At 41.1% G+C, this 16,285-nt stretch overlaps 2 protein-coding genes across 7 annotated transcripts in view; one reads left to right on the forward strand and one right to left on the reverse strand.

Annotated features, from left to right (window-relative positions):
• Nucleotides 1-10,625: 10,625 nt before the first annotated feature.
• Nucleotides 10,626-14,115, reverse strand: LOC132233845 (serine/arginine repetitive matrix protein 1-like). The gene is made up of 3 exons (XM_059695086.1): nucleotides 13,772-14,115; nucleotides 12,605-13,403; nucleotides 10,626-12,478 (listed from the first exon to the last, which is right to left on the reverse strand). The coding sequence occupies exons 1-3, from the start codon at nucleotides 14,113-14,115 to the stop codon at nucleotides 12,140-12,142; spliced, it is 1,482 nt and encodes a 493-aa protein (XP_059551069.1). The 3' UTR covers nucleotides 10,626-12,139.
• The window catches only part of CHD1 (chromodomain helicase DNA binding protein 1), a 78,213-nt gene continuing 74,511 nt past the window's right edge, over nucleotides 12,584-16,285 (forward strand). For all 6 annotated transcript variants that reach the window (XM_059694029.1, XM_059694024.1, XM_059694025.1 and 3 more), the window contains exons 1-2: nucleotides 12,584-12,721; nucleotides 14,803-14,998. In XM_059694029.1, coding sequence (XP_059550012.1) covers nucleotides 14,946-14,998 — 53 coding nt within the window. In that variant the 5' untranslated portion in view covers nucleotides 12,584-12,721; nucleotides 14,803-14,945. The remainder of the gene's footprint in view (nucleotides 12,722-14,802; nucleotides 14,999-16,285) is intronic.

A 16,285-nucleotide genomic window follows, 5' to 3' on the forward strand; every position in this document is an offset into this window, starting at 1 on the left:
GGACATCAAACTTAAAGTACTTGCACTTATTTTCTTTTTCATTCTAACATGTCTATTTGTCTTGGCTAATTATTTCAGATGAATCATGTAGGCTCATCTACCATTTCCACTGGAAGTTTTGTTAGTGATATTTATGAGACAGTTTCACATTAACTTTTACTTATAAATATTTAAAATTTAAACTAGTCAGAGGAAAAAATAGGTGATCCACAATAGCAAATAATATTAATATATCATAAAATCAAATTGATTACAAAATTCTTAGAAATAAAGCATTTATGCCTTATTATAACTGTTTACTCCAAGTATCCAAATACTTCAAATTTCAGGTTTAAAAATCAAGATCTATGGAGAATTTAAAATATGAAATGAGGCTGAAACCGGTTTGGCTCAGTGGATAGAGTGTCGGCCTGTGGACTGAAAGGTCCCGGGTTCGATTCCGGTCAAGGGCATGTACCTGGGTTTCGGGCACATCCCCAGTAGGAGGTGTGCAGGAGGCGGCTGATCGATGTTTCTCTCTCATCGATGTTTCTAACTCTCTCTCTCTCTCCCTTCCTGTCTGTAAAAAATCAATAAAATATATTTAAAAAAAATATGAAATGAGATAGAAAAGCTTCTAACGAAATGAACATTTTTACTTCAATACAAAAATTAGAAGTAAGTAAATAAATTCCGGTGAATACTCATTCTACTGAAGTTCCATTAGATTTCCTGCTGTTCCAAAAACATAATAAGCATACTCTGGCCTTAAGGCTGTCATCCTTGCTCTTCCTTCTACAGGAATGTCCTTGCCCCTGACAAATATTTGCAAGTCTCTTTTCTTCACTTTACGTAGTTGTAGGCTCACATGTCTATTACTTTATCAGAGAAGCTCTCTTTTTAAAATACCATTCCCATTACACTCTATCCCTCTCAATATATATATCTTTTCTACATAGCACTTACCACTAGCAGATATAACATGATTATTTTCTGGCCTCCCTCAGAAGTTCCAAAAAATGCAGGTATTATTTTGTTGTTGATTACAGTATCTCAAAAACCCTAAAACAGATGGCATGATATAATGATGTTCAAAATAGTTGTTAAATAAAATTTGTCATCAAATTAAGAACCTATATTCTTAGCATTAACTGAGTCTATGATGTTTTTAACTGATAATGATTTAACCATATTCTTTTCAAGTGAAGACTTTCTTTGCTCCTATATTATGAATCTTAGGGTCAGGATCTGAGGTCTATGTCCTCCTTGTCTCCAAGATCATAAGTTCCATCATCAGCTTGACCACTGGCCAGTCCTGTATAGTCATTCATTTCTAGTCTCTCTCTTATTTATTGCCAACATTAGCTCCTGGTTTACTACCATATTTTTCCTTTTCAAGACTATACATAGTTATGGTCAGTGACTTTCAAAATATATGTAGATGACCCATCTAATAGCAGTCTCTTTATTCGTTAGTGGTTTTTTGTTTTTGTATCTCTAGCATTTTTGTTATTGTTCTTAGGATTTCCATCTCTGCTTACGTGACCCATCTGTTCTTACATGGTACCTATTTTAACCATTAGAGCTGTTGGTATATTAACCATAGTTGTTTTAAACTCCTGACTTGGTAATTCCAACATTCCTGACATGTATAGTTCTGATGCTTGCTGTCTCTTCAAATTGTGGGATTTTCTTGTTTTTTGCGGGTTTTTTTTTTTGCTTTATGGTATGTCTAATCATTTTTTTTTTTTTGATAGCTTGGTATAGTGTACTGTGTAAAAGGAACTGCTGTATATAGGCCTTTAGTGAAGTGGCAACGAGGTGTGGAAAGAGGTAAGCATTCTAGTCCTATGATTAGGTTTCAGCCATTTAGTGAACCTGTGCTTCTGGGTGTTATTTGTGCCTCTCAGTTTTTTTCTGCCCCCTTAGGTGGGACAGTATGGCTAGAGCAGGATGGAGTGGGTTATTTCCCTTCCCCTAGGTCAGTTAGGATCTGATAATATCCCAGCAGGTTAGGCTTTGGTTAACTAAATTGCCCTGAGGGCAGGTCTTGTTTATGGCAGAATGCTCTGAAATATTTCAGATAGTTGCATTTCCACTCCTTCTGCTAGAAGCAGAAGGGATTCTTTGGTCAGATATTTACTGTGGGAACCAGCTGAGCTCCTGGAGGTAAACCTCACAATATTGTGCCCCTCCCCCTTTGACTGGGTCTCCTGAAGTTTTTAATTCTCAAAGTTCTCTGCTCTGAGCCTCCAGCAATTCATTTCCAGTTCAGATTTTATATCCCGGACTGGCTCACACAGTGGTTTCTGCTGGTTTCCATTCAGGTAAACGTGACTCCCTGTATATGCTTTTCTCTACAATCTTTTTTTTTTTCAAAGAGAGAATGGAAGGGAGAGAGGAGGGGAAAGAAAGAGATAAATATCAATGTGAGAGAGATACATAGATTGGCTGCCTCCCACATACCCCCTGACCTGGCCAGGGATAAAGTCTGCAACCCAGTATGTGCCCTTGACCGGGAATTGAACCCACAACCCTTGGGTTTGCAGGCTGATGCTCTAACCACTGAGCCCCAGCTAAGGCTCTTCTTCTTCTCTTCAATCTTGAAGGCAGATGTTTGTTCTGTGTCCTCCCCTCTCTTACAGATCCAAGAAGACCCGCTGAATTTTTAGTCTCACTACTGAGTGATGACTTCCAAGCTCCTAACATATGGAATTGGAAAAAACTTTATTAACTTCATCACCTCCAAAGATTCAACCCCATTTCACACCCTGGACTAACAGGCCATGTAAGACTGCTAATGGTACTACCTGTAAAATATCAATTTTGAACATCCTACTCAGTCCACCACCTCCTATCCATCCAGCTCACTTTAGCTTGGAAATAAGTTTTCAGCCTCTCAGAGACCTCTGGTCAGCCTATTGAGCACCCCAATTTTTAATTACAACCAAAATCCCAAACCTGCTAGAACAAGCATGTCAAACTCGCGGCCCATGCAGCACACAGCGAATATTTTTGCGGCCCAGCCAACATAGCAGTATGTAAGAAACATTTTAATAAAAATTTAGTAACTTAATTTTTTACAATATCCTGTTACACATAACTATTAACGAACTACAACGTTCGCTAATGACTGATTACTATAATCGTGTTGCATTAATTTCCCCTATGCACCTTACATGCAGGCACACCATTTCTTTCTACTAATACCAGCAACAAATATTTTAGCAGCCGATTGCCATGTCAATAAGTCTTGGACTGACTTGCTTGGTGTGCACAACAGGAAATATTTCGCTTTCAGAGAACAAGAAAAATAGGTTTATTTGCATTACGCTTATTAATTTGTGCAGTTATTCAGTGTCTGCTAAGTTAATGTTCAAGAAAAAATATTTTCATTAAAATGTTCTATTATTTTATGTTAGCGATTACTCATTTATTTCAGCCCTTTGTAGTCAGCATATATCTATCGAAATAAACCTATGTTTCTATGAAAATTGAAGCTTTTTTTTTTGCGGCCCACATAAACTTACACCTTGTTTATTTGGCCCGTGTTAGCCTTTGAGTTTGACATGCATGTGCTAGAACAAAATTATTTTGTTCTTTGGGCAAAGACTCAAGCAACTTAAGAAACAATGAAATTAGGTGACTGATTTCTTTTTAAATTCATGACCACAGACTGCAAATGAGCAGTCAAGCCCACCTGACTATCCTACTATGCTTCCCTAGGAAGTTCATCTTTACATCCTCTGAGGTAAAAATACCGTATTTTTCTCCCATTATCTCAAACTCCTTCATTCTACCCATTTTCAGTGGGTGATATTATTCTGTAAGCCATTGTGAATACAGAAACCATCAGAGATAACTTATTTCATTTTTATTCTAACAAATATTAAACCCTCTCTGCATCTGTACTCACCTTCTCAGCCTTCTTTTCTATAAAATTAAAAGCATCATTCTCCCTATTATAGACAATTCTGACTATTGACACCTATATTTTCTCTTCTTCTCACTATTTTGCTTCTTCAGTTATACCATTTGTCCACTACATATCATCAAATTTTCATTCTCTGCTTATTAGTCATGCCAGTTCACCAACATACATTAAGATTTTCTACTTAAAAAAAAATCCTTGACTCTCTCCACCTAAACCACATACCTCTCTAATCTTTTCACAGCAAAGCTTATACACACACATTACACATATTACATACAATTTTTATTAGAAAGTTATATTTAATGTTTATTAAAAAATATTTCTCTTCATTTCCAACATTTCTAGCTCTTTGATTTTTATCTCCACATTTCCAAATATGCTATTTATTAACATATTTAGATACTGTGTGGTAAATGAGGACCTCAATGTAAATGTTACCTTTATATCCCAAATTTATTTTGATTCCAACTTCTCTACATCTCCAAAGCTACTCCTCTAATCCTAATAGCCATTATATACTAGAATACCTAAATGGAGAGCTAGAAAGTGGAGAGTCACTTTCACCCTTGCTACCACGATCCATTTTCTACAGAGCAGCTAGAACAATCCTGTAAATCAGATTCGGTGTCAAAACTTTCAATGGCATCCTTTCGTGTCTGGAGTTAAACCCAAAATGCTTTCCATAGCACACAACTCAGGATCAAAAGAGTTTTAATTGTCTTTTTAATCTAGCATCAGCTCAGCTTCTCACTATGCTTCAGCTATACTTGCCTCCAGCTAATCACATGTAACAAACCCTTTCTTAACTTAGGGTCTTTGCACTTGTTTTCCTTTCCGTTCTCCCCTACAATAGGCTTTGCTTTATTTTTCTAGTTACAGCTCCAAGCTTTCTGTGACCACCCTTCTTTCTGCCCTTTCCTTTTATTGAACTTTCTTTCTGCTCTCCGACATTACCTTAGCTTTCCTTTACAGAACACATCCTAATTTGTATCTCTCTTCTCTTCCCTCCACCAAACTAGGCTGCCAACTCCAAGTGAGAATAACCCTTACCCATCTTAACACTATTTTTCATGTACCTAGTCTGATAGGCATATAAAGAACATCTAAAAAAAATACTTTAATACTGCAATGTGGACTAAATATAAACTTAACTAGCTCAACTAAAGTATACATTGTATACAGCAGGAGTGGGATAGTAAATAAAAAGCCCTGGAAATCTTATAAGGCATGAGTTAATTGACCCACTTCCTAATCAGTTATCTGGTTGCACCCAATTTGGATTCTCTTTTACAGACCTCCAGTGCCATTCCTGACAAGGGACACTACAGTTCTTCATTTGGGACAAGCATACCCTCTTCTGGCTGGTGCAGATTTTTTTGTACTCAAGAACGGGAAGTGCTTGAGGAGTTGAGATAGCCTGCGGTCTGGGTCTACTTTGGGGTTTTATGGTATGCAACTGCTCTACACGGAGGATTGCCTGCCAATTTTCTTTTAGGGAGATTTTTTGTGTGTGTGTTTAGCTAATGCTAAAGACCCTAGTGGGTCAGGTTTCTCCTTAAGTTGTCAATTCTTCTGGACTTTGTTTCTTAGCAACAGCTGGGACTCTACCCATCTTCATTGTTCTCTGCTTTAGCCTCAAAGCAAACAATAAAGAAAGTGGGCATGGCAGCTTGCAGTTTGCCACTTAGTAATATTCCCAGACACACAGTGCATTCCAATCCCCGTGGCTACTGATAGTTCATTTATATCACTTACTCCTCCTTGAGAGTCTTATACCTATAATTTCACTTTCTGGTATTCAATGTAAAAAGTCATTAGAAACAAGGTGGCAAAAAAATTTAATTGTTGTAATTCAATGAGTCTTGAGTAATTTCTTGACTTCTTATATACTGAACCAAAGGCAAATTGTATTGCAATCATGTTAAATATGATAAATTTGGCACACATTGCCAAATTTGTTCCAATCTACTTTCATCTGGGAACCTTATTACAAAGTCCTCTTTCCTAATGTACTTTTCAAAACTCCACATATACTATATGGCGAACCTTTTGAGCTTGGCATGTCAGCATTTTGAAAAACCCTAACTTAACTCTGGTGCCGTGTCACATATAGAAATTTTTTGATATTTGCAACCATAGTAAAACAAAGACTTATATTTTTGATATTTATTTTATATATTTAAATGCCATTTACAAAGAAAAATCAACCAAAAAAAATGAGTTCGCGTGTCACCTCTGACACACGTGTCATAGGTTCCCCATCACTGATATATAGTAAACCAATGCACTTGACATTTTTAATATTTAGCTAACAAGTTCTCTAATATCCTACCTCAGTGACTAAAGTCTGATTTCTAAGACACTACTGGAGAAATCCTGAGTAAAAACATCGCTATTGCAAAACACAGTGTAACAAGTTCTCATCTTAGGGTAGTTATGACCTGCTAACCCACCTCTGAGGTTTGTTATTTGCAATCCCATTCAGTTAAACTGGAGCAGGATTCTTCCTGTTATAATAGGCTGAAATCCACTTAAGTCAGCTTACACAAAGACATGTAATACTATATACAGGCAGTCCTCAGGTTACGTTGGACTTGACGTATGTTGTTTCGTGGTTATGTTGCCATCTCCCATTTATTTATTAAAAAAAAAAAGTTCCATCATTTTGACATATGTATGTATGTGCTTTATGTTTATTATTTACTTACCACAAATAAAGGTCAGGAATTGTTATCTTCTTTTAAACTTTTTTTCTTTAATTTTAAATTTTATTTTATTAGATAAAATAAAGTATTAGATAGTAGTACATGTCTTTTTCTTTTAAATTTTTAATGTTTCACTTCATTACTGCTGTGTATGTGCTCCATGTGAGTGACGTAGGTGCTTATGTAGGTGGGTTCTGACTTACGGAGAAAATCGTGTTACGTCACACCGTAGGAATGGATCTCTGACGAAACCTGAAGACCTACTGTAATAAAAGCATAATATACAAATCAACCGAATGGCAGAATAGCGGAACTATCCGGGACCACGCTATGACACCCACAGGTGACAGGCCAGCCAAGGCAGGTGCGATGCAATTGGTTGGGGGCCCGGCCATCACCCCATGATTGCCCCACAGAGGGAGGCCCAAGCCACCGGCCGGTGGGGCAATCAATGGGGGAGGGGGGCTCCACGATCGCCCCAAAGAGGGAGGCCCAGGCCACCAACCGGCGGGCTGCAGTGCGTGTGCGAGGGAAGCCTGGGTCCCGGGTGCCAGCGGCCGGAGGGAAGCCTGGATCCTGGTGCTGGTAGCCGGGAAAAGGAAGGCCTACTCTTACACAAACTTTGTGCATTGGGCCTCTAGTTTTATCATAAAAAAAAATTATGATAAACAATTCAAAAATAGAGAGCAGACTCAACCATGTTAAGGGCCAGAGATCAGGACCTGGAAATCTATCAGTAACCCAGGCAGCTATTATTTCTATTTGACACACCAGCACAGACTCTGGAGTTAAAACTGCTTGGGTTTTATTTTAACTTTACACTTACTTACCTTTGTCAAGCTTCTCAGTTTCCTCACCTGTAAATTAGGGATAACAGTACCAACCTCAGAGAGTTATAATACCAAGTGACAAAATAATATGAAATGATTTTTGTTCTGCAACACAACTTCGGTTCTCCACATGCTTCTCCTAGACAAAGTAGCCCTGGCTAAATGTGTACCTCAGAACAGATCACTGTCTGATAAACTTGCTCAATACCAATTTAAATTCTCAGGACAGATTGTACCTAGTTGTTCATTCTACTTTAAACAGTGCATTAGAGTTGTTCATATTTATTGAAAACATACCTAGTAGCACTTGAGATATGACTCCAAGTAGTTCAAAATTAGGTTTTCTAGCCTTTACCCCTAATTTTTAATTTAAAAAGGGGGGGGGGGCAAGGCATAGTTACAGTAAAGTTCACAAAATTTAAATGTTCAGCTTGATTTTTTCTTATGCATACACTAATATAGGAGCCACCCAGATCATGATATAGAACATTTCCAACATTTCATAAGGCTCTCTTACACCCTTCTAAGTTAATATTCATGCTCAGAAAGGTTATTATGCTGACTTCTATCATCATGTATTAGTTTTATTCTTGAATTTCATATAAATGGGATTATACAATATGAATTTGTGTCTATTTCACTCAACACAATGCCTATGAGAGCCACCCATGTCACTGTGTGTAGCCGTTTACTCTTTTTCATTGTTGGGTAGTATTCCATTGTATGAATATACTTCACTTTTTCCAGTTTAAAGCCATAATGCATCAAACTGCTATGAACATTCATATATAAGACTTAGTAGGCACTTGTATTCATTTCTCTTAGATAAACACTCACGAGAGAAACTGCTGAATTATCAGGTAGGCATAAATTCAGCTACAATGGATGGAACTGCCTATTAATTTTCCAAAGCTCCTATAACCAATCTACACCCCTACCAGCAATAAGTTTCAGCTGCACTACAATTAACAAACAAGGAAAATATAGTCTATTGTGATAGTCACATTTCTTAGTTCTGCAAATGTACTGGCTCCTTTGTTGCTGGTTTTAAGTTTAGGTTAAGTAGTTTACAGGTAGAGTAATCCTCACACATTAGCACTCTTGCCAAACAGAAACCCCCACCCATTAAGATTTCACTAAAAAATACTACCTAGCTTGCCTACCTTGATAGGATTTCTCAGCAATGGCACAATTGTCATTTTGGGATAGATAATCCTTTGTTGTGGGGGACTGTCTAGTGCATTATAGGATCTTTAGCAGTATCCCTGACTTCCACCTTCATTGTGACAACCAAAACTGATCCAGATTTTGTCAAGTGTTCCCTGTGGGGAAAATCTGCCCCCTATCCCATTAAGAACCCTTATTATTTATTTTTAAAGAGAGAGAAAGGGACAGAAACACCAATCAGCTGCCTTCTGCATGCCCCCTATGGGGGATTGAGCCTGAAACCTGGGCATGTGCTCTGACTGGGAATGGCACCAGAAACCTTTCGGTGCAGAGGATGATGCCCAACCAAGTGATCCACACCAGTCAGGGCTATCTGTTATATTTAATTAAATACATGAATTCAAAACAGGGAAGTGATTTCAGAAGATTTCAAGTCTGAAGGAAGTCTACTGGGTGAGCTGGAGGGAAAGATGGAGAGAAAATAAGGCCTAAATAAAGTAGTGGGGATTAAGAATAAAAGCTGAAGACAACGTAGATGAAGTAAAACGGACAGTAAATAAAGGATTTGAAGAAGGAATCATACAGCATGGATGCACCAATTTGTTATTTTGAGGTTAGCTACTTAACTTTTTTCTTAGTCTGTGTGCACAGTTAATTTTCTAAGTAGAGAAAGTACAATCTTTGTATCCATTTAAATGCCTATTAGATTTTATAAATAGTTGCCTCTCAGTATCATCTGTAATAACTTTCCATTTGAAATTTATCTTAATGGTGATTCATTAATAAAAATCCACAAGTACACTGGCCATAAACAAGGTAGATGAGCTGTTGCTGGAAAATTTTCCAAACACTACCCAGAACCTAGAAATTCTGCATATCAGAAGAGGGGAGGAGTGGGAGTGACAGACATGTGTAGTTAGGAAAACATTTCCTAGATGACTGACTCCTGCCCCCTGCCCAACACTGAGAACCAGAGCTGCTATAAACTTTATAATTTTTTAAAAAAGTACAATAAATTTTCACTATAAGGTGATTTGGAATTTTATGGGTTCTATTTATAGAGGCCTTGGTAAATTAGAGTATCATTTGGAAGAATCACCTAAAGTATCATTTGGAAGGCTCTTCCTGTTTGTCAAGGGCCAGGGGGATGATGTCATAAGTTGAGATTCTAATCAGGGTATTTTAATACTGACTGTTTTAGGAGTTTCTCATATGCAAAAATCTCTAGGCCACAAGAACATAATTATGGAATTAAAATCCTATCTTGGCATCCTAACATTAACAGAAAAGCAGAGTTATCATTGTCTCACAGTTATGGATAAGCGGTTCTCAATGAACCTCCACCTAAAGGTCCTACTCACTGGTAACTAGTCCTAGTAAAGCATCCCAGAATTAAAGACCCACAAAATGCTGTCCTCGATTCTGTAAAAGTAATCTTTTTAAAGAATATAAAATTTATCAAATGGAAAATCAGATAGTAATAAAGACCTCCTGATTGATGTTAATTTTCAGGGATTTTTAAAAAGTGATGCATTGAGATTATCAACAGTTTTTTAATTGTTTTCAGTACCAGTAGGTTGAGACAATTTATTCAAACAAAGTGAAACTGAGAATTTAACTGTGCAGATAACGGTTAACAAAAAAATTGTTATAGTTTTTCACTTACCTTGTATTTATCCACATTGTCAAGAGTCATTGGAAAATTCTGTACCAGTGTCACCCCAATAAATTCAAAAAAAATAAAATAAACTTCTGTGGAGTCATAAGTATATTAGGACTTTACCAGTTATATAAATCTCCAAGCATCACATATGTATATATGGAGCATATCATATCCAAATGGCAAATCAGTTTAAAAAGATTTGATGTGCTTTCAGAAAACATACAGATTATGCCTATACAGTAATGATAAAAGTATAGTATATTAATAGTTATGTTTAGAGACTTTATCTGATTAATACTTCTGATTACAAAATTCATTATCAGCCATGGTTACTGCTTTTGGGGGGCTTTCGTGTTTTTTTTTACTTACCACTCTAGTAATCCAAGAAAGAAATCATTAGGAAGCACAGAAAGTTCCTATCATTAAGTCACCTTTATCACATTTTAAAAACATATTAAAAATTAGCACTCAGCTACTTGAGAGATGGAGTTATTCCTCACAACTCAGCATTATAGCTATTTGATAACTAGGGGGTAAGGAATAAAACAAGAGGCTGAACGCGGATAATTTTACAAAGTACAGTAGTGTTCCATTTTGTTTCACTATTTATTGATCAGACATACATTTTTTTTCGGGTAGACCATGTGTACCTTTTTGCCTTTCCCTACGCCCCAAGGGTGCAGATGAAGGTATCCTTCCATACACAGAACACATACGTTTTGAGATCTTTTTAAAGGCCTTGAACCAAACTGTTTATAAAAGTTGACTATGTCCCACACAACGAATTACTTTGGAAATGCAGTCATTACATTCAAACGCATGGACTTTACATCCAATCAAATAACTGAAGAATGGGATTAGAAAGTTTCAAAAATTATTAACTTTGAGTGATTCAAGATCGATGTGGAGCAGAAAACTAATGAAGTGTAAACTATTTTTTATTTAAAAAAATTTTTTTTCTAAGAGTGAATCAGGGCACCGCCGTGCTTGCAAAGTTCCCTACGACTCACTTAAAGGATTGTATCCGAGGCCCGCGGTTACAGTTATGAAAGAAACGGTCAACTAAATTACAGCACCTTCAGCTGAGACAGTTACTAATGTCCTACAAATTGCTTTTTTTTGTTGCGATTCTGAACCGCACCCTCCACCCCGCCTTCCAGGGAAGGAACCTAGAAAGGCTGTAAAAGTTGTCCTTTTTTTGTTTGTTTTTTCCTGAGCCGGGCTCGACTGCCCCCAAAATGAAATCAAGAAGCGGCACCGGATGTCAACAACTCGGTCTCTATGTTCCTCCGTCATCCCAGGTGCGGCCCCGCCCACGCGGAGCCCTAGGCCCCCGGGGGAGCCCCAGTGGCAGGTCGCTTAGGCGCAGGGGCGGCGGGAGGGGGCCACAGTGGCCCAACAGTTGGGTTCCCAGGCTGCCTGGTGTGACGCAGCGGCCCCGGCCCCGGCCCCATGCCTCCCGACAGGCGCTCAGCCCCGGCCGAGGCCCGGGCGACCGGACCCCACGCTCGACCCAGACCCTTGACTGACCCAGCGCGAACCTTTCGCGGCTACCCGAACCCCATCATAGTCTTCTGTACCTCCCCACCCCTCCGCTTCCTCTTTCCTTCTCAGTCTCTCAGCCTCGACATCCTGGCGCAACGGTCCCGAATAGCGTCCATACCCGCACGGAGCGAGCCTGCGGCTCCCACTTCCCGGAACTCAACTCAAGGCCGCTAAGGGGAGGGCGCCTAGTCCAAGATCCGCGGCCCACGGCCGTGGTCAGAGTCCGGCGGCCTCCGCGTAGTCGGCGTGCGCGCTCCCACCCGCGCGCGTGCGCGCACTCGCAAGCCGCCCGGACTCCGGGCCAATCGCTTGCTTCCTACGCCCTACGACTCCACAACGTAGCCCCTCCCACCGCCCGCGCGCCGCTCGGAGGGTTCGACGTGCTCGCGCCCGCTCGCCCGCCAGCTTGCCTCGCGCTGAGTGAGGAAGGGGAGTGAGCCGCGGAGCTTACGTCGCGCGGGAGGCGGAGGCGACGGCGACCTCGGTGGCTGTGGCGGCGGAGACGGCTACGACCGGGACGGTTGCGCTCTCGCTCTCTCGGCGTCATGGCGGCTTCTGAGAGCCGATAAGCGGCGGGAACGGGAGCGCGCGCGTGGCCGCGGCGACGACGACGACGGCTGGTTACTTGTCGCTCTTGCTGCCCTCGCCGTTGGTGCTTCAATAATGAATTGATTGTTGGATCCGCTCCGTAGGGGATCGCGCGTTGGTGCCGCGGATCGGGGCTTCCCCTTGCCCGCCGCGTCCTTCCCCTCTCCCCTCCCTTTCCCTGACTCCCGCTTACCCCGAGACGCCTGGAGCCTGAGGACTCACTCGGCTGAAGAGACCGCGGGCCCGGGCGCGGGGGAGACCGCCGAGCCGAGTCGTCTCCCTCCGCCCCGCGAATCCTGCACGCCAGCCGGTAAGAAAGGGAGCGGCGGGCGGGCGGGCGGGTCAGGATGTGGCGGGGAGGACGGGAACCCGCCGGGCGGAGGGCGGAGGCAGCGCGGTGCCCGGGCGGCGGCCCAGCGGCCGGACGCCGGGCGAAGGCCGAGCAGCTCTTCGAAGGCCGGCGGCGGCGGCGGCGGACGGGCTGGGCGCTTAGGGGGCGTGTGAGTGGCGAGCGCAGGCCGGCGCCGCGGAGCGCATCCTCGCGCCTGGCGGACTGGCAGCCGGGCGGCCGGGCGGCCGATCCCGGGCCTTCTCGGCGTGGGGTTGGCCTGGGGCGGACGGGGCCGCGAGGGGAGAGCTGCGAGGCCCCCGCAGCGAGCCGGTGGCTGGTGCAGCGATCCCACCGCGGCCCGGGCGCCCTGCACGTGGGGAGCGGCGGCGAGGGGGAGGGGGCGGCGGCCGGGGCGAGCCTGGGAGGGCGCGGGGCGGGTCTGTGGGAAGTTTGAGGCGGGAAGAGAGACTCCGGGACGGTGATGGAGGCCTCGGGAGGCCCGGGGGCGGGGGCGGGGTGGGTGCGTTCCGGTGGGAGGCTGGCAGTAGCCTGGAAGCTGCGAGGGAGAGAGGGAGGAGGCAGGTTTCTAACCTCCTGTCGAGGCCGGCTTCGAAAACTTCGCAGAAGCAAAACAACTGTGAAACGACGGGGCGTGAAGAGGCTGGCGGAGGCTTAATGACTTAGGGGAGAGTCATTGTTATGATGCTGGACGGGCTCGGACCGGGCTGCGGGCGCCCGGGGCTTCGGGACTTGCGAGAAGGGGCTCAGAAAGAGGACTTGGAGAAGGAAGGAGAGGGGGGAAGGAAGTTGCAGCGTACAAAGAAAGCCATTTTGAGGGGCGAAAGCAAAGAACGGAAAGAGGAGCGAACTTTCTCTACCGAGAGAGACTTCTCGGCGGAGAGGCAGTTTGCTAGAGTATCTAGATTTCTAAGTAAGACTGCTGTAACAGTAAAGCTCCTTGGCTGGCTGGAATGAGTGTTCAACCTCAGGAATACATGTTTCTGGGTATATAGTTACTTTTTGGATTACCAAGTTCTGGCAGCGAGTGCTGGAGAATTAAAATCCCGATCTGTACAGATGCGGAGTTTGCTATGATTGAATTGGCAACCGCCTGTGTCCCCCCCACCCCCCTTTTTTTTGGTGGAGTGGAAATCACAGGAGTGAATTCTCTTCGCGGAGGTCGGAGGACAGCTCTGCTCTGTTGGCTGTCTCGGTACTTTCTGGCTGGGGAAGGATCTGACGTCTCCTTCCCCCGCTTCTTCCTCTCCCTCCCCTGCCAGAGATCTCCTTTGTTTATTCGTGGATGGCTTGTAGGTGAATCTCCAGTGTTGTGCTGGTGCCTTGAAAAGTGGAAATGCAGTGTCTTGATCCATGATTGTTGCCCTAAACCCCTTATTACAAAATAAGTAGGACATATTTTATTACCTTTTAAAAAAAATGGAATCTCTGCAAGTCCAACCTGGATAAATATTATTTAAATTTTTTTCAGTCCACTATTGGTTTACTTGTGAAAGAACATACTTGTTTTGACCTATACATGTTTGTTAAGATTATATGATACCCTTTAATATTCTTTTATTCTGCTTTCATGTGAGCATTTGCAAAACTTTCCCTCACTTGAGTATATGAAGTTCTAGGCTTGTTAGCGCTAGATAGGTGTTAGTGCTCAATTAAAGGTAGCCTTTCCCTCCTTAATTTGTTTGACCAAGTATTTAATAAGGCTCCATTTTCTATCCTTTGGGTGTATGTATATGTTATATACTACCACTTTACTTTAGTTATCTATTATATATATATTGCTACACATTGCAATCAGTCTAAAAGTTTTATCACTCCACAAATATTTTAATTTCTTCTGTCAAAAGTAAGCAGTGGTGTGCTAAATTCTAGTTAATAGTCAGGAATGTAGTTGATAGAAGCCTAGGTATTTTGAATAAAAGATTTCTACCTCTTCCTTACCACCTCTAATCTAAGTGGTTTAGATTTGTATAAGTTCTAAATAGACTTTTAAATTTTTTTCTTCTAGTGAAATTTTCTTACTTTCTTAATATGTTTTTTAGGTGAATCAAAAAGGGTCCCAGGAAACCTGTGACTGTTGAAGAAAATTCATCTGTCAATTTTTGATATTCAAGGAAGAGTATTTATATTCATCTTTTAAACTGGGAAGATTTATATTCCATTTTAAAACTTGTTGATATTTACAATGAATGGACATAGTGATGAAGAAAGTGTTAGAAACAGTAGTGGAGAATCAAGGTAAGCACTTACTATCAAGTATTTATGAAGAGAATTGAAAATTTTTGTGATTATTTTTAGTTTCCTAATAGGTGGCAGAGTTTTCAGATTCAGATTCTTCTTAGCTGTCCAAAGACTAAAAAGTGTCTAATATATGAAGCTTGTTTGGTAAAAAATTTTAATTATTTTTTTTCCATTGAAGTACACAAAGAAGAGTTCATAGAAAGTTTGTCTTAAATCTTTGGAGGTTTCTATTATTTGGGTTAATAATTAAAGCAAGAGTAAGTAAAAAGACATTTAACTTGATTTGACTGTTAATGCACTCTCCAAATAAAAGCAGTAAGATTGTATTTTTCTGGCATTTTGTCTTCTCTACTTGTGCTGTCTAATATATAGTATCCACTAGCCATGTGTGGCTCTTTAAGTTAATTAAACTTACAAAATAGTCAAAATTCAGTTAGTTACACTAAACACATTTCCAATACTAGTCACTTGTGGCTAGTGGCTACCATGATGGACAGCACAGACAGAAAACATTTCTATCACTGCAAAAAGTTCTGCACAATACTGATCTGACATTAGTTGAAATATTGCTGCAGTGCTATCCCCCCTCCCCCATTATCTTTCACATTTGAGTTGTAATTAAACTAGTATATGAGTGAGTTAAAGGTTCTTACTTGAGCCATGTATTTGCAAAGAAGATACCGCTTATGGGAATAAGCCATATTAAGCTATTTTAATTTGTGAGAAACCTTTTCTAGTACAGAGTCTTTAAATTCATCTGTAGACCTCAAAGTTGAGTTATCTGCACAACGATAATACAATCCATGTAGCTATTATATGTGGAAATCGGGAATATGGACGTTGGAATCAGATTGCCTGATATGCCAGTTCTACGTATTAGCTTTGTGAGTTAGGGCAAATTATTTAACTTCTGAGGAATTGGTTATTGCACTTATAAAATGGGAATTACGGTATTAAAGTTAGGATTGAAATGCTACATGTAAAGGGCTTAACATAGTTCCTGATATACTGTGCGTTCCATATTTGCTTATTATAATTTGCATCATGTTTTATGTAACACATAGGATACTACATAACTGAAACATTAATTATAGTGATGGACAGGAAACAGGAAAGTTTTGGCAGTCAGAATTTCAGTAAAAATGTTGGATAGACAATGAAACAGTAGTTTATTCGTTTGACTTGAGCCTTGAGATTTTCTGGTCTTGTTGGCTATTTAGTTTATCAGCTTTCATAGGCAGACTGGATAAGAAGAGAAACTTAGTGAAAAAGGAGCAGTTATGG

Source organism: Myotis daubentonii, chromosome 4, assembly GCF_963259705.1.
Source record: "Myotis daubentonii chromosome 4, mMyoDau2.1, whole genome shotgun sequence".
Taxonomy (NCBI): Eukaryota; Metazoa; Chordata; class Mammalia; order Chiroptera; family Vespertilionidae; genus Myotis; species Myotis daubentonii.

Coding starts and splice junctions, on each gene's coding strand:
- LOC132233845 (XM_059695086.1), bottom strand. CDS start 14,115: ATGGATCAAGACACTGCATTTCCACTTTTCAAGGCACCAGCACAACAC. Junction 13,404..13,771: donor GCACTCGCTGCCAGAACTTG/GTAATCCAAAAA, acceptor AGCCTCCGCCAG/CCTCTTCACGCCCCGTCGTT. Junction 12,479..12,604: donor CAGGCTCCAGGCGTCTCGGG/GTAAGCGGGAGT, acceptor TCATTATTGAAG/CACCAACGGCGAGGGCAGCA.